Genomic DNA, 25,269 nt, shown 5'->3' with positions numbered 1-25,269 from the left:
GGCCTACGGCGCGGCCAAGGCGGGCGGCTCCTTCGACCTGCGGCGCTTCCTGGCGCAGCCGCAGGTGGTGGCGCGCGCCCTGAGCATGGTGAGCCGCGGAGCGGGCGGGCGCCGCGCGACCCCCGCCCGAGAGCGACAGGTGGCGGCGCCCGGCGTCCCGGGCCTGCGGCGCGCGCGGGGTGGCGTCCAGGGGCCCGCCTGCCCTGCAGGGCCCGGCCCGCCGCCCCCTCGGGCCCCGGCCCGCCGCCCCGCACCCCCTGCCCCGCCGCCCCGGCGCGGGGTGCCCGGAGGCGCCGCGGGGAGCAGGCCGGTCGCCGTGCTGGCAGTGGGAGGGTCTTGGGGCAGCTCCAGAACAGGTGGCCCGCACGCGCGGCTCCCCGCCGGGAGCTCACCGGGAGGGGACTTTCTGGAGCCACGCGGGGGCAGGGAGGGGGCTGCCTGGTGCCCCGACACGAGTTCCTCCCGACGCAGGAGCAGGCCACGAGTCTGCTGCCCTCCCCAAGATCTGGGGACTCAAGATGTGCGCCCTCCCCAAGGGCCCGCCAGGCCCTCCGGTTCCAGGTTAAGGAGGCCCTTGTCTACGGACAACCGAAACTGGAACTGAAGGTGGGGGTGGGACCCCTCTGAGGTGGCCCCTTCCGCCTGACTGGGGTCTGACTGGTTTTACCCTGGGCAGTGCCCGAGGAGCAGATGCCGTGTGAGTCGGGATGGCAGTGCCAGGAGTCCTGTGGGCACTCTGCTCCGAGCACCCAGGGATCCGCCTCCTCCTCCAGCTGGGGATAGGGCTGTGACTACTAACCCAGAGGCCTATTGAGAGTGCCCGCGGAGGACCTGCAGGGCAGGGCAGGGCTGGACTGGGTCCTGGGGGGTTTCAGGAAGCCCCGTGTCCACTGACTGGTCCACATCCTGCTGAGGTGGGTGGGTGTGGGCAGTGGCCTTGAAGTCAGAAGGTGAGGTGATGTGGGCCATTCCCACTGGGCTGGAGTAACTCTGGCAGTTCCAGTTGGTGGTTCCCCACACTGCCCAATGTCTCCAGGGGCCTGAGCACAGGGCTGTGTCCTTTCTCCCTCCTGGTCCCACATCTGGTGCAGGCAGGGCCCACTGTGGGGTGGGATACCAGAGCGCCCTGGGAGGGGAGAGACCAGGATGCTGAAAAGGACACAAGGCCTTGTGGGGAGAAAGCTGGCCGAGGGGGAGTTGTCTGGGCCAGGGAAGTTAGAGGGGCGTTCAGGGAGGCGGACCCCCAGGGACATTGGCATGGCTTTCCAGAGGTGGGGAACCCTGTCACTGGGGTGTCCAGGCAGATGTTGGCACAGTGGAGATGCAAGATGATTGGGAGCAGGGACTCCAAGTTCAGGTGCTGGACTCTGTGGCTGTCTTGTTCAGGACTCATCCTCCGTGGGGTGGGTGGACTGCCCTTCATCGTCGTCTCACTGATGGAGGTGACCCTTGCAGGCCGACGGCCGGGCCAGGGCACTCTCCTCCCAGGAGATCCCTGCCTGGTCCCCATTGTTCCCTAGCCCAGGAGTCCCCCTGCAGGGCCAGGAATGCTAGCCTCAGGGGTCAGCTGTAGTGGGAGCGTCCCTGGTCGCTGGGTCTCAGAATGGTCCCCCTTGGATGTGTCCCCACAGGGGCTCACGGGGTGCCCCCCAGCCAGCGGCCTTCTGTCCTCCCCTTAGGTCTTCGCCTTGATCGTGTTCTCTTGCATCTTCGGTGAGGGCTACAGCAACACCCCAGAGTCTCCCCAGCTGTACTGTGTGTTCAATCACAACGAGGACGCCTGCCGCTACGGCTCCGCCATCGGTGTGCTGGCCTTCCTGGCCTCGGCCTTCTTCTTCGTGGTCGACATCTATTTTCCCCAGATCAGCAACGCCACTGACCGCAAATACCTGGTCATTGGCGACCTGCTCTTCTCAGGTATGTCTGTAGGAGTGACGCCTTGGCCCTGGGGCTCCAAGATGAAGGGACGTGGAAGGGCTGGGCACCAGGGCCTGGACCCCCCGCCACTAGAGGCTGAGGCAGGATGGCACATTTGAGGCCATCCTCTGCAGTTTAAGGAGATCTTGTCTCCAAATAAAAACCGTGGGACTGGAGATACAGCTCAGTGGGAGAGCACCCCTGGGTCCAATCCCCAGTACCAGAAAGAGAGGGACTTGGGTGGGAGAGAGCGCAGGGTCCCTAACCCCACCTGAGCAAGCAGCCTTTTCCTACTTCCTGTGTACCCTGGCCTGCGTGGAAGGCTTTCAGATGGTCTGCTGAGTCCTAAAGGTGCTGGGGCTTGAGGTGGGGCTCTGGCCCTGGACCTCCGTCCCCTCAGCCTCGTCTCCAGCTCTGGGCTCACACATCCTGAGGCTTTGGGAGATTCCTGCCTCAGGCGCTGCCTCCCCTTCCCTGGAAAGCCCCTGCCGCTCAGGCCCTTTTCTGTCCTTTCCCTAGCTCTCTGGACTTTCCTGTGGTTTGTTGGTTTCTGCTTCCTCACCAACCAGTGGGCAGCCACCAAGCTGGAAGATGTGTTGGTGGGAGCTGACTCAGCGCGGGCGGCGATCACCTTCAGCTTCTTCTCCATCTTCTCCTGGGTAGGTAGCTGGGCGGCAGGCAGGTCTTGGCCCTCGGTGAAGACTGAGTGGGAGTTAGAGGTCCCTGTCCTACCTCAACTTCGGGTCTCCCTGCAGGGCACACTGGCTTCCCTGGCCTACCAGCGCTACAAGGCCGGAGTGGACGCTTTCATCCAGAACTATGTGGACCCCACCCCAGACCCCAACACAGGCTACGCCTCCTACCCCAGCGCATCCGTGGATAACTACCAGCAGCCGCCCTTCACTCAGAGTGCGGAGACCACGGAGGGCTACCAGCCGCCTGCTGTGTACTGAGGGGGCAGGGGAGGCGCCCGGGGCCACGCCTCTGCCCTGGACTTTTCTCCCAGGCCTGCCTCCTGGCGCTGCAGCCCCTCCCCTGGCCCCCACCTGCTGCAGCTGACAGCCAAGGGGGCCGGCCTCCGCAGCCTGCCTGTCTCTGGCAGAGCACACCCAAGTGCCTGTGCCCACAGGGGCTTTGCGGTCATCACCCACTTGGGCATTTTTTAGGAAAAGGTTTTTAGTTAGACGTTTTCTCATTGCTTTTTTTTTTTTTTTTTTTGCAGTGCTGGGGCTTGAACCCAGGGCCTTGCATATGCTAGGCAAGCACTCTACCACTGAGCTACACCCCCAACCCTCCATGCTTCTGATGACTTGCTAACCCCGCTGGAGTAGCCAGAAGCAGGATGGTGTGCCAAGGGCCCCAGCATCCCCGTCCTGAAGGAGCCCAGCCCAGCCTGGGGCTGTAGTAGCGTTATTTGGGTTTTCTGCCAAAGACAGAGGTTGGGAGTACTCATATCTGTGTCTGGTGCTGGCTCAGGCTTCCTGCCTCTTCACTCAGGTCTGCCACCCTTGTCCCTTGCCTGGCCTCAGGCTGGGCCAAGCTCACTGCTGAACCCTCTGGGGTCACCACTGTGCCACCCACCTCTGGGCTGGCTCCCTCCCTGACAGCCACAGGGGTGGGGCTGCTGCCACCCCAGGCAGGACTGGGCAGCACTTCCTTCTTGCTCCTCTCAGGGCAGCAGGGAGGGATTTTGCCTGATGATAACACCCAGCTTTATGTAAATATTCTGCAACTTTAGTTAGGGGGCATGGGGAGGGCAGGGGCACCCGCACTATTTGAATGTACTCAAAAAAGCCTTGGGAGAAGATGCCCTTGCCCTTTGGTTGAGACTGGATTGGAGATGGAATAAATGGTTTTCTTTCAGTTTCCACTGTTCAGCCTTGGGGAGAATCCGTGTGGCACCTGCCCTTGGGGCCTGGGCTCCTGAGCTTGCATTTTGAGTGTGGCCTGGCAGTGCCTCCTGCACGCCTAGCAACCCACCCCCATCCTCACGCTGCTCCCCAGCACCCAAAATAGCACCTGTGCTCAGCTTGTAAACAAGACAGGTTTTTCTGGACTGCCCCACCAGAGCTGGGGGTTACCTGGGAGCTGCCCCTTGCCTTTCACCTCCTCCGCTGCTGAGGGGGGGCTGCCACGGAAGGGTGGCAGTCTGGGCCTCTGGACCCTGCTGGAACACGGCCAGGAGCAGACCCACGTCTGGCAGGAGACACACAACTCCTTCCCCTTTTGAGCCGTTAACAGAAGTCAGCAGTCGGCCCTGATAGTTTCAAAATCCCAAGCTTGTGAGCTGCAGGCCTCTTGAGCACCCTCATGGCTGGGACAGAGCAAAGCCCCCTGCTGCACCGGGGACCTGTGTGTGGTCCAGACCTAGCAAGAACACCCCAGCCCCACTGGACCTGACTTCCAACAGTGCTGCCCAGAGCCCACTCTCTGGGGCAGCTGAACCACCTCCTCGGCTCCTGAACGATCAAGTGTCTGTCTCAACCAAAACCTGACCTCCTGGCCCCAGCTGGCAGCCCCGACCATCACACCTTCCAACCAAGACCCACGCTCCTTCACCCATTTTTGTCTGGAAACCAGCCAGCCAGCCAAGCAGGCAGCGTGTGAGGACATACTCCCTGGTCAGAGATGAGTGGCAGTCGTGGGGAGAGCCCCCTCCCTGTCATGTGGGCGCTGTCTCTACAACCCTAGGGGCCCAGGCCGGAGATGTCCCCAGTCACCGGTGCTTTTTCTTTTTCCTGCTGCAATGGGTAAAACGCCCAGGGCCTTGTGCAAGCTGGGCAGGCGCTCTACCACTGAGCCACACCCAGCCCCCAGCTTGTGGATTTTAATATTAGTTATTAATTTCATACAATAGTGAAAAGATGCATGGCGTCTCCCTACCTTCCCTCCTTCTGTAAGAAACAAGCCCCTGGGGTCAAGCCCCAGCAGGCTCGTGCCACCCACGTGAAGGATGACGTCATCTGCAGTGCACAGGAAGGGCTTTCAGCCCAAAGTGCAGCAAGGGGTCAAGAGCACAGGCGGTCCTCGGAGGGGGCGGCCGGAGGGGACGGCCCGAGTCTGTGGGGATGCAGCTGACGTGCAGGGCAGACTTTCTAGGGAGAACAGAAACCCAGCAGTGACGGCCACCAAAGGGGAAGAAGCCGGCCAGCAGCCCATGTCACAACTGCATGCTGCTCTGCCCTCAGCTGCAACCAGACCCCAAACCACCAGACACACAAGCTCCAGCCCAGGCGGCCTTCCTGGCAGCTGGGAGAACTGAAAAAGGGCCCAGGAGTCGAGGAGGGAGCCGTGACTGACACCAGGCAAGAGACGGCAAGTCCCACGCAAGTCCCACAGGCACGGGCCCTCCTGCCCACGCCCAGGCTCCTCAGGCCACATAGCGTGCAGGCCAGCAGCAGGGTCTGTGGAGGGTCCTGGGCTCCTCAGTTGGTGGGGCTGCACTGTAGGATCTGCTGTGGGGCAAAGAGTTTCCGGACGGCAGCCGCCTCCCCTGCCATCCCCAGTGCTGGGCAGTTCTCCTTGTTGTCCAGCCCCGTAGGCTGGACAGAGGACTTCTTGAAGTAGCAGAGGCGACACACGGAGTGGTACTTGTCAGCTCCACCAATCACCTCAACCTGGCAGCAGGGACATGAAAGGGATGAGGAAGGGCTGGGACTGGGGAGCCGCGGCCCGGCCCCGCCCTGCAGCAGAGGGCGCCTACCTCCTTCTCCAGGCCCAGCCTCTTGGTGTAGGCAGCTTCCCGGAAGCACTCCATGCACACAGCGGTCAGCTTCACCACGCTCTCGGCCAGGGGCACCAGGTTCAGGATGGTGCCGAAGGCCTGCGACACCGAGGGCGGGAAGTGCTCAGTCACCTGCCAGGTGTGCTGCGCAGCGACACCCTCCACCCAGAGCACCGGGTCCGGGACGTTTGCCCTGCCCTCGCTTTCCCCAGGCGCCACACCTGCTGGCCCTTGCCAGCTCAGCGCCTGCAGCAGCGGATGGCACCCACTCCTGGGCAGACCATCTCCACATAGCCCCGTGCCCACTGAGGCCCCTTTCTCCTCCTGGTCCCACCCCGAGACCTGGGCCAGGATTCACCTTCCTCTGGAAAGTCCCGTCCAGCGCGGCCACGATCACTGTCTTGCCGGAGTTGGCCATGGCCTCGCAGAACTCCACAATGTCGGGGAACTGGAGGGACATGGTGAATGAGCTGGTGCCAAGCAGGGGGCCAATACATCCACACAACCCCTAGCTGTGGACAACGGGCACACCCACCACTGCCCAGCAGTACCCAGGTACCGGGACCTGGCACTGGACTGCTGCACCTGGCAGGAGCATCTCCACATGAAGGAGAGAGCGGCATCCTTCCCTCACCCTGCAGAAGGATCCAGCCCTGCCAACACCTTGCTCTTGGACTTCTGGCCTCCAGAAGCACCAGAGAATCAAGCTGCTGCCCTGCTTAAGGGCCTGAGGGTGCCCCAGGAACCGAATGCAGGTCACCCTTAAAATGGACCTTCAGGGAAGTCAGTGAGTCAGGCAGCAGGAGCCCGACAGTGGCAAGTCTCCCACCTGGGTTGCGTTTCTGCATCTCTGGAGAACCTGCAGGCAGCCATTCCTTTATTTTTGACACCAGGGACTGAATCCAGAAGGGCTTAACCACTGAGCCACATCCCCAGCCCTTTTATTTCTTATTTTGAGACAGGATTTCACTAAGTTGCTGAGGGCCTTGCTAAGTTTTGAGGCTGGCCTCAAACGTGGGATCCTCCTGCCTCAGCGCCCAGGTCCCTGGGATCACAGGTGCGTGGACCCCGTAAGTCTTGATATGGGGAGGGATTAGGACTCTGGAGGTGGGTTTTCATATTCTTCAACTCCCGTTAAGAGCTGGCTGCCCACAGCAGGGCTGGAGTGAACCCTAGCACAGATGTGCACTGGCATTCAAGGTTCAAGGGCAAAGGCCACCAAGGACGTGAGAGCAGAGGTGGACGAGACAAGTGAGACAACAACAACAAAGTCCCAATGGTAAAAGACTGAACAAAATGCCACAGACAACATCCAAGCAGGGAAACAGGAGATGTGCGGACGATCAGGGGGATCAGTCAGCTATTTCACCTCCACCAAAAAAAGAGAGGAATGGGCCGAACCCGAAAGAGGGAATTCACATAGAAATAAACACAACTGCCAATACACAGGGGAAAGGGGCTAGCCCGTTAGCACTCGGCAATGAGACACAGTCAGGTGGCCTGTGCACACCCGGAAAAGGCCCAGCAGGTCTCACCTGCCCTCGGGCCTCTGCCATCTGCTCTCCAGGTCACCCTTCAACACTTCTGATTCTTCTCAGGTTTAAGGCCCAGCTGGCCTGCAGCCCCTGGCTGCCTCTCCACCCCAATCTCTCGTCACACCTCACGCCTGAGACAGCCGCAGGCAGGGCCTTCCCGGCTGCTCGGAGAGCCTCGGATTCCTTCAGGCCCTCTGGCCACCCCCACAAGCATGTCCCGCCTTAACTCTCCAAGCCGCTTGCAGGTCCTTTAGTTCCTAACAGTGGTCACCACCTGACCTCTGTAAGCTCAGGCAGAGGCTCCAGCTTGTGTCCCCAGCACCTAATGCTGCTGCCCCCCAGGACAAGCTCAACTTACTGAGTGAGACTGGATGGCTCCTGGGCTAGCCGCTCACAGAACTCTCACAGCATGAGATGAACTCGCTAAAAATACCCACGCATAGAGATCAGAAGGACCTAGGTCACATGTTTCTTTTTCTGGGTGGTGAGAAAGAGAAAAGCAGCCCCCAGCAGCCAGAAGCTGGCCTGGCACTTAGAGGGCTCTGCTGGTGGCTACAGTCAGTTTTGTTTTGTTTTTGCACCGGAATTGAAACCAGCGTGCTCTACCGCTGAGCTACACCTCAGCCCTTTTTATTTTGAGGCTTGTTGAGATGGGGTCTAGCTAAATTGCCCAGCCTGACCTTGAATTAGCGATCTGTCAGACTCAGCTTCCCCAGTTCTGGGATTATAGGCGTGACCACCAGCCTAGCTAAATGGTTAATGGTACTGTGAGCCAAAACTAGGCAAAGCCACTCTGACCGGGATGAATCAAGACAGGGACAAGACCCTCTCCAACCATGTCTGAGCAGACAAGACACAGCCACTATCTAAGTCAGAAAGCAGCCGACACCCTCCTGCTGGCTACTGGAAGCAACCTACTTAAACAGTGGTAGCCTCCTTCCCGCCCACCCTCACCTTGGCTGGGGGTGAAGGGATCTAGAATCACCTTCCCAAGGGCATCTGCTCAACATCAAAGCCATCCTCCAGATCAACCCCACATTCTCCCTGAGCTCCTCACCCAGGGCCAGTCCCTGTCCACCCTGCAGCAGGCAAGAAAGCCAAGCTGTCAACCTGAGGGGTGTTCCTGGTGGTCTCCAGCTTGAAGACACTGACACAGCAAATGCTGAACCCTTATGTATGTGCCTAACCTTTCCTGGATTAAGCCTGTTATGTGTGTAGCAAAATAGAAATAAAACACAAAAAGTTAAAAAACAAAAAACTGCCAAGCAGCTGCTGCCTGCACTGTGAACACAGCACCCTGGCTGGGGGCTTCAGCAGGCCCCCACTGCCCGCCACAGCAGGGAGGAAGGAAGGGCCTTTTTGGTTCCGTTTTACAATAGGAAGACCTTGGACTTCTGTAAAGAAAAAGGTCCCGGAGACTGGGCAGAATGGAAATGTTTTTCTTTGCTTGTGCGTTTATTTTTGTGGTGCTGGGAATTGAACCAGGGCCCTGTGCAGGCTAGGAGTGCTCTCCCACCGAGCCCGTCTCCAGCCCGGGTGACGTTTTCACAGTGGGTGTGAAAGTCACTCCAGGGCTGAAACACGGGGCTCTCGAATGAACACCAGGAGTTTCCCCAAGGCTGACTCTGGGTCCTCAGGTCCATACCCCATCCCAGCCCAGCTCACCTTCTTGCCTGGAATCACTGTACTCAAAAGCATATCAGGGATCTAAAATGTGCCGGGCATGCCCAAGGCAGGTGGGCAGATGCCAGCTTCCAGGGGCAGAGCGGGCACTGGCAGCTCTGAGTCCATCTCACAAGGGGAGGCCCCACCTGTGTGGGTTGGGAAACTGTGACTTATCAACAAGCCAAGCTTCTCCCTGCAGGGAGCAGAGCCAGGTTGTGTCTGGTTAAGGGGCTGTGTTCAAGCTGTGGCTTCGGGTCAGCAGAGGTGATGTGACATCTAGATGCCCATGAAAACCCTCACCTGGGGTGTCCTCCTTTCCACTCTGGATAGGACCGCCCCGTGACAGTGGCGAGCCCCAGAGGTTCCCATCAGTTGAGTTGGAGCCATGCAGGACCATGTGAGTGAGAAATAAGTTCCTATTGTGTGTCACGCTTTTCTCAAACCACCATGTGGCATACCTTGAATAGATTCCATCTTTCCTGGACAATTAAAAAAAAAAAGTCCATCCCGCCCAGCCTCTGGAATGTGGGGTGCATTTGTGGTAGCAGCGTTTACTGCCCTCTCTCATGGACTGGAGTTGAACTTAAAGCTGCCACCCAGGGGATTAATTAAGCTAAGACCCATGAGAGCAGGCTTGAGTTTCATTCATCCAAGACCTGCAATAACAAACCCCAAAGCACAGGAAGGGAGCCTGCAAACTCCACCAGAGAACGTGCTTCTGAAGAAACGCAGTCAGCTGGAGAAGCCGAATACAAGACTTTTCAGACAAACCAGGGAAGAACAAGAGATTAAGGGCAAAACCAAAAGAATAAATTGCTAGGCTTCCCCTGGACACCTTGTTCTCAGAGACTGGACAGATTGCCAGCAGTGCCCACACCGTGCAGAGCAGCAAGGCCAACCGACTGGGTGTTCGCCACCCAGCTTAAACCAGGAGGTGAACACACACGTTCTTACCTCCCCACCAACACCTCCTGGCTGTGAGAACTGCAAAAGGACACACTTCAGCAAGGAGGAAAACGAACCCGCCAGGGACCAGCAGAAGCGATGGGGATCCGTGCAAAACACTCCCCACACACCAGTGTTGAGAAATCTGGTTTCTTTGTCCACTAAAGTTTTTTTAAAGATTAAGATTTTTAAGTAAGGTGCGCTGACACTAGCTGAAGCAAGGAATACCTCCGAGTCAGCAGGGGAAAGGGGGCACCGGGGGCTCTCGGGGAGAGGTGCCAGGACAAGCCACTTACAAACTGCCCCTCGTCGATGCCGATAACAGCCACACCCAGGGCCTCCTGGGCTGTGTCCCGGAGCAGGCAGGCTGGCAGCGCGTCCATGGTGTTCCTGGCGAGAGAAAGCCAGAGTGTAGGCAGGGCAGGGGAGGAGCCCCAGGACCAGAATGGGGGGAGGTACTGCCCTTGTCAGGCACCCCATCTGCAGAGCGGCCCTGCTGCCTGGCCTGGCAGAGCTCCAAGAAGTAAGTAACAGGGAGATGGCTCTGGGAGAACACAGGACCTCGTTCAGAAGAGCATCTGTTTAAACAAGTCGTTTTCACTGGATGCTTCACCCAAGAAATTAGCAAAGTCCAAGATGAAGCGCAACGGAGCTTCAAAGCTCTTCTGTTCTCTGGTGCATCGGGGAGCAGACAAGGCCAACTTTGGTTTTTGTCTTTTGGCGGTGCTGGGATGGAATCCAGGGCCTCGTGCATGCCAGCCCAAGGGAGACTTCTCCATCAGGGATAGACCCATGACACCTTTGGGGCCAAGAGAATGGCTTTCATTTCTTTTACAATTCAGACTAAGTTGGCCTGGGGATAACTCGATGGTAGCGTGCTTGCCTCGCATGTACAAGGCCCTAGGTTCAACCACCAGCATCACCAAAAAAAAAAAAAAAAAAAAAAAACCAGAATAAGTAAGTAAATATAACCTCGCTTGGATTTCATTTGCCTGTTTTTTTGGTACCGGGGTTTGAACTCAGGGGTACCTGACCACTGAGCCATATCCCAGCCCTATTTTGTATTTTATTTACAGACAGAGTCTTACTGAGTTGCTTGGCACCTCGCTTTTGCTGAGGCTGGCCTTGAACTCAGGATTCTCCTGTCTCAGCCTCCTGAGCCTCTGGGATTATAGATGTGCACCACTGCGCTGGCTTTATATTTGTCTTTATATCCCTGCTATACTAAAATACAATTCAAAATTTTACACAGGAGCTAGGGGTGTAGCTCAGTGGCAGAGGACATGCCCAGCACGTGCAAGACCTTGGTCCCCAGCACCAAAAAACAAAAAATGTATTTTCTTTTGGAGGAAAGGGCCCACAAACTCAAGTGTCCAGGGCCCAGGAAAGCCAGGTGGCCTTAGGCAGCCCATGAGCACCAACTCAGGCTAGGAGGTAAGCTCAGAACCCAACCAGCAGGGCAGGGACCCACAATTCTCTCCCTGTGATACCTCCAGAAGATTAGGCTCTTTCTAGGATAACACGGCTCCTTGCTGGCAGAGCTAGGACGCAAATAGTCTGGTGCCAGGCCTGGAGTGTGGACCTGCTGTCATCCGGCTGGGAGGATCCCACCCAGCCGTGTATGAGAGGCATGTTTGGGAATGTTCCAGTGCCATTAAACAGTGTGCACCCACCCTGTCCCCAGAGCCAGGCCTTTTCTGGAAAGGAATGTGGTCCCTGTCCTCTGCCTTTCTAAATAGTTTCTATGTTTTTCTACAGTGTTGTTTTCTTCTGTTCCCATTTCTGCCTAATCTTCTGAACTAGATTTCAGAGAGGGTAGTTTCCTGAAGGCTCAGCAGTTTTTAGCTTTATTTGTAAAAAATAAAGCACTTCACAACTACTACTTAGTTATTATATTTCAATAATAACCTTCACAATCTGGGAAGAACATGAAACAATATTTTGTGCATTTTAAATTCCATCTTCCCTCCCCAAGCAGACAAGACCAGAGGGAGGACAGGCAGCAAGCCAGCTGTGGCTTCGGCTAGGGTGGTATCTCTGGAGCTTTGTCAATGCCACCAGCCTGTGAGAGAGTGACATGTGACCCCCAGCAGGGCTCTGTGATCTGACCTGTCTGGAAGGCACACATGATAACTGCCCATCATCTCTACCGCTTTCACTGTCCTCCTGGGTGCTCATCCCAGCCTGGCAGTGGACACCATGGTTAGGGACCAGCAGGAAGAAAACATGAAGTAAATGACCTGCATCAGCCAGCCTGGCCTGGCCGGAAGGGTTGCTTGCACCCTGGCACTCACTCTAGGCCGGGCCTTCTCCACTTCAGAACCCCACATGCCCACCCCAGGCCATGCACTGGGCAGCTCTCTTCTTCAGACAGCCAAGAGCAACCCTGGGATGTAGCCCCAGGACATGTGGTTCAGCGCAGCTCTGTCACTGGGTCACATCCAGGACTGGAGAAAGGGTGCCTCTGGCTCACAACACCAGCCCCGCTCTGCTGCCAAGGAACTAAATTTAACTTCTGCCCCAAGGTTGCAGGCGGAAATGTTCACAGGATTTAGGCAGATAAACATAAAACCCGGAAGCATGAAGGCCACAGGTGACAGGGAGCCCACTAAGGACAGATGACCAAAACATAAAACAAGAATCAATGTGCAGGCCAGACACATTGATCTATTCTCAGCCTCTGCACAGGTGCAAACTCTAGAGCAGGGTTTCCCAATATTGTTGGGGAACCACTGGGCACAATGGTCATTTGGGGCCTGGTCTTTCTGGGTGGCAGGGTCTGTCCTGGGCAACACAGAATATGTAGCAGTATTCTTGACCTCTACCCATCACAAGCTAGAAGCGTCCTACCCCTCTTCAGCAGTGACAACTAAAGATGTCTCTAGATGTTGTCAAATGCCCTGGCGGGTGGTGCAGGAACCTCCACCACGGCTGAGAACCACTGGCCCCAGGCCTAGGCCACCTTGCCGGGCACCTGGAGGGAATCAGAATTACTAACAAAGCTGTCAGTGTGTTCTGTGCCTTGGGATTTTCCAGAACGGGATCAGAGGGAGCAGTGACTGACCGGTCATGAGTGGAGAAGCTGTTGCTGTAGCGAGTATCTTTGGCATACTTGATGACAAGGCACTTGTACTGGGCAATCTGGAAGCGCCGCACCCGCCTCATCAGCTCAGTGCTGCAAGAGAAGGTCAGGAAAGGTCAGCGTGCAAGGCAGCTCCCCATCGCCCTCTCGTGGTGCACAGCCTGAACCCCACCACCAACTAAGAGCTGAGCGTGGGAAGATAGGGCAGGGAGTCTACTGTTTGGTTGAGACAGACCCATATGAGGGCTACTGGACATCACTTGGGAGGCCTGGCAGTAACACCTGCAAGGGGTTGGAGGCCAGAGAGCTCTATGGGTAGGGTGGCCAGGAACAGCGCTCAGCCAGATGGTCCCAGGAAGGGCTGGAGGTGCAAAGTTCTTAGGGATACCGTGGGGACTGTGCCGAGGCCGGCTGCATTCTAGGGTCAGCTCATCCCAGAGCTATTCAGAGTGAACACAGTTCTGAATTAACTTCACAAAGCCTTTTTGGGCAACTTGGAAAACACCTGCTTCTGGATCCAAGAATTCCGACTCCCGGCTTCACCATGCGGCCAGAAGGTTGGGAATGGTCCCTTGCCTGGGGAAGCAAGGCTCCCTGGCTTCAGGTCATGCGGAGTGGGAAGTAACGAAGTTTCCTCGGCCACATAAGGAAAACAGCTACGGAGAAGGGGCGTCCAGACACTGCCTGGACACAACTGGACGCCCTTCTGAGGACGTGGCAGGGTGTGGGGGGAGTGCTAAGCTGTAGCCAGCTGTGGCCGGCTGCAGGAAGCCTTGACCTGGAGGGCGGGCGCAGGCTTCCTCTGGGACCAGATTCCAAGGAGAACAGGAATGCGTGCGGGAAGGCGCGGGCCAGGCGGTGCAAGCCATCTTGGAGGGGACCTCCCAGAGGGGCGGCCAGCCGGGATCGCGGGGGTCCCAGGGGGAAGGTCCGCCGCCCCGAAGGGCCATTACCTTTTTCCTGAGAACATGGGCCCGAGAATCACCTAGGAGGGAAGGAGAAATCACTGTGGGCCCGCTCTGCGCGGGCGCCACCACCCCGACCCCCGCATCCCCGGGCCCCGCACCTGGATCTGTCCCCGGATCTTGCTGGGGGAGCCGGGCAGCACGGTGGGTAGATTGACACAGCTCATGGCGTCTCGGAGACCCCCTCACCACCCCCAGCGTCCGAGATCTCCTTGCACTGCACGCCCGCAGGTTCCCGCCGATTTGGCGTTCCTACCTTTAAACCCAGCGCACTGGCCAATCCGGAGCCGGCGCCGCCGCCCCGAAGCCAATCAGCGCCCGGCGGAGCCGGCGGGAGAGAGCAAGCACTCGGTGCCGCAGGACAGGGACTGGGCGGGGCGGGAACTGGACGGGGCACAGGGCGGGGCGGGGCACAGGGCGGGAAGGGGCGGGGCCCGGCCCGAGCCACGCCCCGTCGCCGGGTGCAGACCCAGGGCGGTCGTCCTGCTGCAAAAGCAGGTGCATGGACGTCCCGGGCGCTGGTCGCGCCGGCCAGGCTCCCTGGAAGAAGATGTCTGCAGAGGTAGGCGGTGGAGGGACCGGCGCGGGCCCGGAGTTCCGCCCAGAGACTGGACTGCAAGTCCAAGGAGGAGCTTTGGAAGCCTCCTGGATCACTGCCGCGGGCCCTCACGCGCCAGGTCCCCGAAGTATTTTACCTCTCGCCGCGGGCAGGTTTTGTTGGCTCAGTCTTGAGATTAGGTGGAGGCTCCGCCAGCCTCCATAGGCCCGCAGAGATGAGGAGCGCTCAAGTCAGACTTTAATCTGAGAATGCGCAAGGCGTTTGAATCTGCGTTTATGAGCCAGAGACAGAAAGATGCGGAAATGCTGGGGTTTACTGCGGGGTTGGCGTGAGCATTAAAAAAGACCCATGCAAGCACGGTACCTGGCACTTGCTGATTATCATCTGCTTGTAATTTCCTAACTGGTTTTCCTGCGTTTTAGGCAGTGTTTCTTTTTCTGGTCATAGACACCTCTGAGACTCGGGTGGAAGTTATGGATCCTGACCTGGAAATCCCCATCTCCTCTCCTCTCCCCTTCCCTCTCCTTCTCTCTGTTTCACTGCCTCTGTCTCACATGCACCACCTGCCTAACGTATCCAGGTGCTCTCAGAACCTGTTGCATTATCGTAAATAGTAGTGGTAAAGGCGATGGCAGCAGCTGGGGGGAGCTGGGTGGCGCCAGGAGCATCCTACAGGTGATGATCTATATGGGTACAGGTTATTCAGCTCTGGGGACCCCTGGCCAAGAGCCTCATTCGATGGGAGGAGGAGTTGGCTGCCTTTGGTTTAGCAGTTTGCTTTACTTCACTTACATGCCTCCTCTCTTTGGACCTTGTAAGACAGCTAGTATGCTCCTTATACCAGAGACGTAGCTGAAGCAGAGACTAACCTGCCCAGGGTAAAATAGCCGGTGAGTGATGAAGCTCAGATGGTGTTTGATGCCAGGCCTTTCTGTGAGGACACTGTCTTCAGGCTTCCCATGCGATGACTTTGAACCCTTTCTCCAAAACCTGGTTCCTGGTTACCTTCGGCAAGTCTGAACATCTTGGCCCTATTTCAAGACCCTCTGGCTTCGAGCCCCACTTGCCAGCCTCCCCTGCACTCTAGTCTTCTGGCCAGGCAACGTACAAACTGACCTTTTGTTCCCTCCTCACCTCTGTCTCTTTGACTGCTGGGTGTGCAATCAGCATTGCACTGCAGTGGACACCCTGCTGCCTGGCCTCTGTGGCCTCAGCTGCTGGAGGCATGGGACCCACAGTGCCATTAACTGGACACCTTTACGGGACCTCTTCTCCGCATCAGGCTGTCAACTGGTTAAAGGCACAGCTGTCTCCAGTGGGTCCTGACCACAGGTCCTAGGATGCCTTTGTTGTTTGTCTGGAGCACTGAGGGGGCAGCAGTGGAGGGGTGAGCAGCGCTTGGCCAGGCTGGAGGTTGGAGGGACCTGAGGGGAGTTGAGGCATCCGAGAACCGGGGGGCTTCTTGAGGAGAGAGGAGCATGAGGAGGGGAGGGGTGGGGGCACACTCATTTGAGAACAAGGGTATCATGGAGCTTGTCTGTGTCCTGCAGGAGCTGGAGAACCAGTATTCGCCCAGCAGATGGGTCGTCCGACTGGGAGCAGAGGAAGCCCTGAGGACTTACAAGCAGATAGGATGTGAGGGTACCGTGTTGTCTCTCCATGGCTGCCTTGGGTGGCCATTTGCATGTGGGCAGTGGTTTGGTGTACTGGGGGGAAGGGAGGGGCCGAACCCCAGTCTTGAGGGGCATTTCCCAAACACCAGGCACTGGACAGGGGGCAGATGGCCAGACCCCTCACTGCAGGGTAGGTGGAGGCAAGAGGAGCCCAGGTGAGGCCCATGGCTCCGTTGAGCATGCTCAGCCATCTGTCCCAAAGGCCACATGCCATGGTTAGCATGGGAGGTGAAGTTAAAAAAGGAAGACGCCTACCCCACTGCTGCGGGTGGGGAGGTGTTTATTTATAAAAAGCAACAATCCTTTTTCTTCTTTAAAGAAATAGGGTGTGTCAAAATGAAAAATAAAAAGGGCTGGGAATGTGGCTCAGTGACAGAACAGCCCTAGGTTCCGTCCGCAGTACTGCAAAAAATAAAAATCAGTCAATAGACTTGTACACACCGAGTGTTCAGGTGGGTCCCCCGCCCTGTGCCTGCCTGCACAGTGCTGTGCCAGGGTGCTAATGTGGCGCAGCATTCACGCCAGGCCAGGGAGCAGCCCAAGAGGAAGCAGGGCGAGGGGGCGTGACTGATCAGTGGGCTAAACTGGACTTAAAAACCTGCCTGTTCCTGCATGTTGACTGGAAACTTTCCGGGACTCTCTGCCTTATGGAGGCAGCTGTCTGGGCTCCCAGGGTGGGTGGCTTTCCAGACCGCAGTAACCAGGAGAAGAATTGGGCTTTGGGGGGTTTGCTGCACACACCCCATCCTCCTTGTCCTCAGTGTCTAGGTGTAGCTATTTCCTGGGTGTGTCAGGGTCCTTCTCTGTACCCAGCTCTGTACTATGTGTATCTCAGTTTGCTCAGTAGATATGGGGGGGGAGGCTTGAGAAGACCTGTTTGCCTGTCTTGATGGCCTGCAGGGATAAGAGCTGGCCCTGCTGAGAAAGGGGGCTGGATGTCAAAAGCCGAGGCTCAGAAACTGCAGGTCTCTCCACAAGCCTTGGGGAGGGCTGCCAGGACCAGCTCTTGCTCCCCTCCGTCTTCCCAGGCCTCAGTAGGCCGGGCAGAGCTACAGGCGTGACCGACCCACTTCGCAGATGCAGAGCCGAGCCTGTGAACAGGTGGCGAGTACAGCAGGGTAGTGCACGTGCTGGGTTGAAACCTCTCTCTCTCTTTTTTTTTTTTTAATATTTTTTAGATGTCAATGGAGCTTTATTTTATTATTTACATGTGGTGCTGAGAATCGAACCCAGTGCCTCTCACATGCTACGTGAGCATTCTTCCAGTGAGCCACAACCCCGGCTCCCCTGTCTCTCTTTTTAAGAAAGCAACAAGATCGTGCTCTGTTACTCTTGAACCCCTGGGCCCAAGGATCCTCCTGCCTCAGTGTCCTGAGTAGCTGGGACTGCAGTTGTGCTAATGTGGAGGGCTGTGCAATGTCAGGGATTGAATTTAGGGCCTTGCACGTGCTAGGGAAGTGACCCCTAAAATTTTTTTTAAGGTTTTCAGTCTTTTTTAAAATTTTCAGTTGTAGATGGTTACAATACCTTTATTTTATTTATTTATATGTGGTGCTGAGGATTGAACCCAGTGCCTCATGCCTGCTAGGTAAGCACTCTACCACTGAGCTAGAACCCCAGGCCCCCTAATATTTTGATAGCTTATTCACCATGGATAGGGGGGCATTCCTGTGGCTAGGGATTGAACTCAGGGGCACTCTCCCACATACATCTCCAGTCCTCTTTATTTTTTATTTTGAGACAGGACCTCACTAAATTGCTAAGGCTGGAATCCTCTGGTCTCCACCTCCCCAGTTGCTGGGATTACAACAACTGTGTGCCACTGTGCCTGACAAGGGACTTTTGATTTTTAAAAAAAGTATTTTATTAAACCCATAATCCTAGCTATGCTGAAGGCTAAGACAGGAGGATCACAAGTTCAGGGCCAGCCTGGGCAACTTAGTGAGACCCTGTCTCAAAAAAAATTTTAAAGGGTCTGAGAATGTTGCTCAGTCTCCAGAACTGCACACACACACACACGCACGTATTATATTAGAATAGTGACCTTAATTACTGAGTTTTTGGTAGTCTCCCCAAGCCCCTGCTTACATTTGGTGTCTGAGATGAGTGTCTGACTTGCTGCTGGATGAGACTGGATGACTTACCCAAGCTGATGCAGCCGGTGATGGGGGCCACTTCCCCGACAAGCTTCCAGATCAGAGTGGGGCAGGCGGATACGGGGTGATGTCAGTCAGGTGGGTCAGCCGAGTGCCCAGCCCTCCCCTGGTTCCCAGATTCCGGTGCCCTCTGTGGGCCTCAGAGGCCGCCTTGCGGGAATCAAACTTCTGGGAGGCGGAGGGAGGATGTAAAGCATGGGATGTTGGGGAAATGGTGAAAAATAACATCCGACCCAGAAAGCCTCTCCACAAACACTCAGGAAAAGAAGGTTTATTATTGAGTAAGGGTTCAGCCGCGCTTCCCTAGGGCTCCCGCGGGCAATCCACCAAAGAGGCCGCAGATCCAGGATGGAGCCCCACCCTTCCCGAGCCAGGCAGAGGCACCTCACTGCCCTGCTCGAGAGCCGAGAGCCGGGACAACACCATTTGCCGCACTGGTCCACCCTAGATCCACCTGGAAATCAGAGTGGCCATTGTGGTGTTTGCTTGTTGCTTTTGCCCAAAGCACGGGGAGGGAGGGGGATTCCATATTCCATTCACCGAGGAAGGGTGGCACTTGGAGCCAGGCACCTGCAGAGGGTGGCCTCCTCCTGCCCTCCCCTGGAGGCTGAGGGATAGAGGCTTCATCTTTGATGATCACAGCCCCAAGAGATGGCTGCCAGGTCCTTGAGACAATAAAACCTCATGAGGCAAGACTCATATTTAACTTTCAAAAATATTTGCATACATCTCAAAGGGGTAGAGAAAAGATTTACAATGGTAGGTTTCCTAAAATAAATGCTCTAGGAAAAGAGAGGGTTAAACTCCATTTTTTGCACAGGAGAGGATTAACTTTCCTCCCTTGCTTTTCACTTATATCTGCCCCCACAGCGATGACTTCATAACTCGCAGCGGGCATGTTCTTGTCTAATTAGTCAGTTGCCTTCATCCCACTCCAAGGCCTGGCCTTCCTGGGGCTGGGCACCCGGAGGACAGAGTCAGCTGCCCTGTGACCCGCTAAGACCCATCATGAGCAGAGAACAGGAGGCTGGCAGATGGGGGTTTAATAAGTATTTCCTCACCAATGATTTTTGAATTTGTTTTACCAGGACCTGCAGTAAAAACATTGTACATTAAACAAAATGCAGTGTGTGTATTTTGTCCAGCTGCTACAGGATAATTACTGTACGGTTCCTCTTAAATGACTCTAGGTTCTAGAATAGTCAAAAGAAACAAGGAAGGTGGTTGCCAGGCACTGGGGATGCCAGGCACTGGGGCAGGAAAGGATTCGGAGTTAATATTTTTAAAATATTTTGTTTTAGTCAAAGGTGGACATAATACCTCTTTTTTAATTGTTATGTGGTGCTAAGGACTGAACCCAGGGCCTCAGGCATGCTAGGCAAATGCTGTACCACGGAGTCACAACCCCAGCCCTAGGAGTTAATGTTTAATGGGAACAGTGTCAATTTGGGGAGATTGAAAGATTCCAGAAATGCCCAATGTGAATGAACTTAATGTCCCTGAACTCTGCACTTAAAAATGATTGAAGAGGTGGGGCTGGGGGCTGGGGCATAGCTCAGTTGGTAGAGTGCTTGCCTCACAAGCACAAGGCCATGGGTTCAACCCCCAGCACTGACTGCAAAAAAAAAAAAAAAAAAAAAAAAAAAAAAACTTTGAACCCTTGAAAAGAGCCGGGGCCGGGGCCGGGGCCGGGGCTGAGTGGTAGAGCACTAAAGCGTGAGGCCCTGGGTTCCACGCTCAGCACCACATACAAATAAACAGACAAATAAATAAATAAGGTATTGTGTCCATCTACTACCAAAATTTTTTTAAATGATTGAAGTAATAAATTTTATGAATATTTCACGATTTAAAAATATTTTACATCATTTTAACACACACGTGTAAAAAAATATGCACAAAGCACTTTTTTTTTTTTTGTGGTTCTGGGGCTTGAACCCAGGGCTGCTGTACTGCTGAGCCACATCCCCAGCCCTTTTATTTTTTATTTTTTTATTTTTTGGTACGAGGGACTGAACCCAGGGGCACTTAACCATTGAGCCACATCCCCAGCCCTTTTTATTTTTTACTTTGAGACAGGGTCTTGCGAAGTTCCTTAGGCCTCAATGAGTTGCTAAGTGCTGGCTTTGAACTTGCAATCCTCCTGCCTCAGCCTCCCAAGATACTGGGATTACAGGTGTGCGCCACCACACCTGGCCCTTTTATTTCTTATTTTGAGACAGGGTCTTGCTACGTTGTCCAGGCTGGCCTCTAACTTACAATCCTGCCTCAGCCTCCCCAGTAGCTGAAATTACAGGCCTGTCCACCACACCTGATATGAAACACTAATTGATGCAGGATACACTATTCCAAAACTCTGAATCCAAAATGCTCCCAAACCTGAGGCTTTTTGAGCACCAACATGATGCCAGGAGGGGAGAGTTCCACACCGGACCTCATGGGAAGTGTCAGTCAAAATGTAGTCACACTAAAAATGCTCTTTGAAACTACCTTCAGACTACATGTGTAAAACGCCTATGAAACATCAGTGAATTTCGTGTTTACACCTGGGTCTCATCATTAAGAAATCTCAATACATCCATGCAATGTCCCAGAATGAGAAATGGGCAAAACTTCTGGTCCCCAGCATTCCAAATAGGAGATACTCAACCTGTATGTTCATTCTTTTCATTATCCCTTTCAACTGAGTTTGTCTTGCTTCTCTAGAGGCTTTTTGTCCCAAATGTTTGGGACAGTTTGCCCCTCCTAGGGTGTGTAGCAAAGTGCAGTGCCTGAGATCAGCATACAGGAGAGCAGAGGAAGAACGCTGCCCATCAGAAACACGGGTCACGGCCAAGACTGGGGAGACCTCTTTCACAAGAGGGACTCTCAGCTGACACTCGCTTGTCAACCCAAGCTGACACAGAAATAGCTGCTGCCTGCCCAGTGACACACCCTTGTAATCCCAGCAACTTTGGAGGTCTAGGCAAAAGGATCACAAGTTCAAGGCCAGTCTGGGCAATTTAGCAAGACCTGGCTCAAAATAAAAATAAAGAAGGGGCTGGGATAGAGCCCCATGTAGAGCATTTGTCTCGCATATGCAAGACCCTGGGCTTGATCTCTTAAAGAGAGAGAGAAAATATTGCTGTGATCTGAACTTTACTGGCAACTTGTCTGTTTCCTGAGGCAGCCACCAGGAAAGCCCGTGATACCTGCAGGAACCAGCTGCACGTCCCCTATGGAGAGGGCGAGGGGGAGAGACTGGACATCTACTTTCCTGAACAGGCATCTGAAAGTGAGCCAGGTGGGCTGGCAGTCCTCAGCGGGCTGCAGTGCCCGGCCCTACCCTGCGCTCTCTTGTGTTACAGCCTTGCCTTTCTTCGTGTTTTTCCATGGCGGGTACTGGCAGAGTGGAAGGTGAGTCGGGGAGTTGGATAAATGGTGCAAAGGGGAGACTCGTCTCTCTCTGGTGTCCCAGGGTTGCTTCAATAAACTGCCTCCAGCTTGCAGCTTCCAGCAACGGAAATCTGTTCTCCCTCTGCTGGACGCCGAAGTCAGCATTCAAGGTGCCCCTGGAGCTGGGCCCTCTGAGGTTCTAGGGAGGGGAGGAGGATCCTTCCTGGCCTCTTCCTGGTGACTCCAGGTGTCCCTTGGCTTGTGGCTGCGTTGTCACAGCCTCTGCCTCAAGCTTGTTGGTGTCCGTGTCTCAAATCTCCTTCTGCTTGTTCTTAGAAGGACACTGGTCATTGGATTTAAGGCCTTTCCTAATCCAGGATGATCTTGAGGTTTTCAGTTGTCTGCAAAGACCCTATTTCCAAATAAGGTCATATCTGTGAGTTTTGGGGGTTAGGATTGGCACGTCTTTCTAGGAAACAGTTCAACCTCTTATGCCCAGTGAGAAGTGTGTTTGGACAGCTCTCTCATCAAGGGAAAAGCCAGGGTGACTAATTGTCCCAATCTGTGGACAGAGAGATCTCCCAGGATGTGGGGCTTTCAGTGCTTAAAAGAAAAAGGGAAGGTCCCAGGCCACTGGGATGTTGATCACTGAGTCAAGAAGGAATCTGTGACTTGGAGGGCACTGCTTTGCCTGGCACCCTATTACAGTTCCGCCAGGATCCACTGCCCTTTGAGCACTGATGGCATGCAAAGCTGCCTACACTTCTGACCTTCAGCTCTCAGAAGCGGCTTGCCAGTGAGGCGCAGTGGTGCAACTGTAATCCCAGCTGCTCTGGAGACTGAGGAAGAAGGATCTCAAGTTCAAGGCCAGCCTCAGCAATTTAGCCAGAGCCTGTCTCAAAATAAAAGAGGGCTGAGGGTGCGGCTCAGCGGTAGAACAGCCCTAGGCTGATCCCCAGTACAAAAAAAAAAAAAAAAAAAAAGGCAGCAAGCTTCTAAGAGGGAACATATCTGTCCCTATTTTATAGGTAAGGGGACCAGGCTCAGAGGTTGAAGTCCCCAGGTTCCCTCTTCCCTCTGCCACGCAGTGCTCTGCTTGGATGGGACATCTGGCATGCCTGTGATGTGTCCAGGGCACAGGGGAAGCAGTGTGGGGGATGAGTGGCCTCCAGCTGTCATCTCGTCTCTTTCTGCAGTAAAGACGAATCTGCCTTCATGGTCATCCCCCTGACAGCACAGGGAGTGGCTGTGGTGATGGTGGCATATGACATTGCCCCCAAAGGTAATAAGGGTGGTCACTGCAGGCTCCAAGGCTAGTGGGCTGTGTGGGAGGACAGCCTCTGATGGATCCTGACCCAGCCTGGGCTCCCATTCAGGCACCCTGGACCAGATGGTAGACCAGGTGACTCGCAGTGTTGTGTTCGTCCAGAAGCGGTATCCACATAATAAGTGGGTATCGCTGTTCTTGTTGGGTCACATTGGGTGGGAGGACAGTGGCTCCCGGCCCACTGGGCACAGCCGCGCTGCCGCTTTGGCCTGTGGAGTGGAAGGCAAATTGGAATCCTGATGCTTTGAAGAAAGCAAATGCAGACTCCGCTCTGTCTGACCCACCCCAGGGGAATCTACCTGTGTGGACACTCTGCTGGGGCCCACCTAGCTGCCATGATGCTCCTGGCCAACTGGACCAAGCATGGAGTAACGCCCAACCTCAGAGGTTTCTGTGGGGACTGCAGCCTAACTGGGCAGCCTTCACCTTCCCCCATGGGGCTAAGGGTTTGGGCCAGCTGCTCAAAATCCCAATGGCCAGGAGTGGCTTGACCTTGGAGGGCTCTGTCCCCCTGGAGCAGGGTATTCTTGGCCTCCTGTCCACCTCAACCCTGGTCTCCCCCTCCCTGGCCCCTGGCCTGAGTTCCTCCCTTGCAGGCTTCTTCCTAGTGAGTGGGGTCTATGACCTGCAGCCCATCGTGTTCACCTCACAGAATGCCCCTCTCCTCATGACCCTGTGAGTAGCTTGCCCTCCCGCTGCCCTGCTACCCTAGGGCCTGGCTGCCCTCTGTCCTGACCCCTGCCCCACCCTGCCCCAGGGAAGATGCTCAGAGGAACAGCCCTCAGTGGCACCTGGAGGTGGCCGGAGCACAGCCTGTGGACCCATCCTGCCCTGTGCTGGTGGCTGTGGGTCAGCATGACTCCCCCGAATTCCACCGACAGTCCAGGGAGCTCCATCAGGTATCCCGCACCCAGTATGTGTCTGGAGTCACGTGTCACATGACCCACTCATAATCTCTTCATTTTACCCAAACGGACCCCAATGCCGGGCATGTACCGACAAGTGGTTCCTGAGTGCCGTGTGCCAGGTGCCCGTGCACCCTGCCCCTCCTGCAGCCTCAGACCTCCTCCTCTCCCTGCCTAGGCACTGTGCCGAGATGGCTGGAAAGCCTCATTTGAAGAGCTGCGTGACGTGGACCATTTTGAAATCATCGAGAACCTAACCCAGAAGGACGATGCACTCACCCAGGTGGGCCGCAGGCCTTCCCACTGCCTACAGCCCCCTCACGGTGGGCCACATGGGTGCATTGAGGGGGCAGGCAGGGCTGCATGGAGAAGCCACCTTGCCTGGTCTCTGGTATCCAGAGGGTTGGCACCCTGGGCCCTGATGATGGAACTCAAGTGCTGCTGGCTTCCTGTACATCACCTCCCTCTGAACCAGAGAGGGCCAGGCACCAGGGGAGGGCTGCTGTGCTACTGAGGCTGCAGAGGGGCAGACGGGAGAAACACTGGCCTGCGTCTAGGCAGGAAAGCAAAAGCCAACTCCATAAACGTGCTTTACAACTTCAGTGCAGAGAACACACAAACAGTGAAAGGTCAAAGGACAAATTGAGAAAAATATTTGTCACAGACATGACAGATATAAAGTAAACCTCCACCCCACGAGGGCACTTGATAGTCTAGCTTTTTCTTTTTTTAGCCTTCTGGTGCTAGGGATGGAACCCAGGTGTCTAGCATGCTAGGCAAGCATCCCCAGCCTGGTACCTGCAGATCAGACACCCATACAACGTAAGGACCTGAGAAAGACCCCCGTTCCTTTGGTGGAATCCTGCAGTAGCTGCAGCATCCCTGAGGCTTTGTCTTCTCCTCCTGCTGTAGATCATTCTGAAAACGATCTTCCAGGAGCTCTGACCACACCGGCCCCCACCCCACAGACCGCCTGCAGAGCTATGCTTGCCCGCCTGCCCAGCCTGGTCCCTTCTCGCTGCTGCTAACAAACACCTGCGCGTCCTCCAGCTACCCAGCCTGGATAAGCTCCAGGGAACGTCCCCGGGCCAGTGCCGAGATACCCGCAGCCACCTGTTGGCCAAGTCTGAACCCTCTGCTTTCTGACAGGGTGTGATAAAAACGACTCACCTCTGCCTCACTGTTTTGTGTGACTTGAGACAGTCATAAGTATCAAAGTTGGGTCACCAGGGCCAGGCATGTGGCTCAGCTGTAGAGCACCTGCCCAGCATGGGTGAGACCCTGGGCCCCATCTCCAGCACCTCACAAACAACAGAACCTGGAGTCACTTGGAAGGAGCCCTCGTGCACACGGGCCTCAAGAACCACTGAGGAATCCCTGGAAGTGCACATCCCACACAAGCCACCTGCTCAAGGACACTCACTGACATGTGCCCACCACT

General features: G+C 55.6%; 3 protein-coding genes across 7 annotated transcripts in view; 2 read left to right on the top strand and 1 right to left on the bottom strand.

Annotated features, from left to right (window-relative positions):
- The window catches only part of SYNGR2 (synaptogyrin 2), a 3,827-nt gene extending 42 nt beyond the window's left edge, over nt 1–3,785 (top strand). Inside the window, exons 1-4 of one of the 2 annotated variants that reach the window (XM_079132320.1) lie at nt 1–88; nt 1,680–1,917; nt 2,437–2,576; nt 2,673–3,785. The exon at nt 1–88 is cut by the window's left edge and continues 42 nt beyond it. In XM_079132320.1, coding sequence (XP_078988446.1) covers nt 1–88; nt 1,680–1,917; nt 2,437–2,576; nt 2,673–2,870 — 664 coding nt within the window. In that variant the 3' untranslated portion in view covers nt 2,871–3,785. The remainder of the gene's footprint in view (nt 89–1,679; nt 1,918–2,436; nt 2,577–2,672) is intronic. The other variant, XM_079132321.1, reaches the window with a different exon arrangement.
- A 944-nt stretch (nt 3,786–4,729) lies between these two features.
- On the bottom strand, nt 4,730–14,194 carry TK1 (thymidine kinase 1). Its single transcript, XM_079132319.1, has 7 exons — nt 13,935–14,194; nt 13,822–13,853; nt 12,851–12,961; nt 10,083–10,176; nt 6,000–6,089; nt 5,621–5,740; nt 4,730–5,534 (listed from the first exon to the last, which is right to left on the bottom strand). The coding sequence occupies exons 1-7, from the start codon at nt 13,998–14,000 to the stop codon at nt 5,343–5,345; spliced, it is 705 nt and encodes a 234-aa protein (XP_078988445.1). The 5' UTR covers nt 14,001–14,194; the 3' UTR covers nt 4,730–5,342.
- A 91-nt stretch (nt 14,195–14,285) lies between these two features.
- AFMID (arylformamidase) lies at nt 14,286–25,003 on the top strand. 4 transcript variants are annotated; one of them, XM_079131113.1, is made up of 11 exons: nt 14,286–14,395; nt 15,943–16,033; nt 21,391–21,495; nt 21,569–21,617; nt 22,793–22,878; nt 22,973–23,045; nt 23,213–23,310; nt 23,520–23,598; nt 23,681–23,822; nt 24,007–24,111; nt 24,741–25,003. In XM_079131113.1, the coding sequence occupies exons 1-11, from the start codon at nt 14,336–14,338 to the stop codon at nt 24,771–24,773; spliced, it is 921 nt and encodes a 306-aa protein (XP_078987239.1). In that variant the 5' UTR covers nt 14,286–14,335; the 3' UTR covers nt 24,774–25,003. The 4 variants fall into 4 exon arrangements, with proteins under 4 accessions (XP_078987239.1, XP_078987241.1, XP_078987240.1 ...); XM_079131112.1 differs by lacking the exon at nt 14,286–14,395 and adding an exon at nt 15,569–15,707; XM_079131115.1 differs by lacking the exon at nt 21,391–21,495.
- Nucleotides 25,004–25,269: the final 266 nt, after the last annotated feature.

This window comes from Sciurus vulgaris (genome assembly GCF_902686455.1).
Source record: "Sciurus vulgaris genome assembly, chromosome: 3".
NCBI lineage: Eukaryota > Metazoa > Chordata > Mammalia > Rodentia > Sciuridae > Sciurus > Sciurus vulgaris.
Note: the sequence above shows the minus strand (reverse complement) of the source record. Positions and strands in the feature narration are given on the sequence as shown.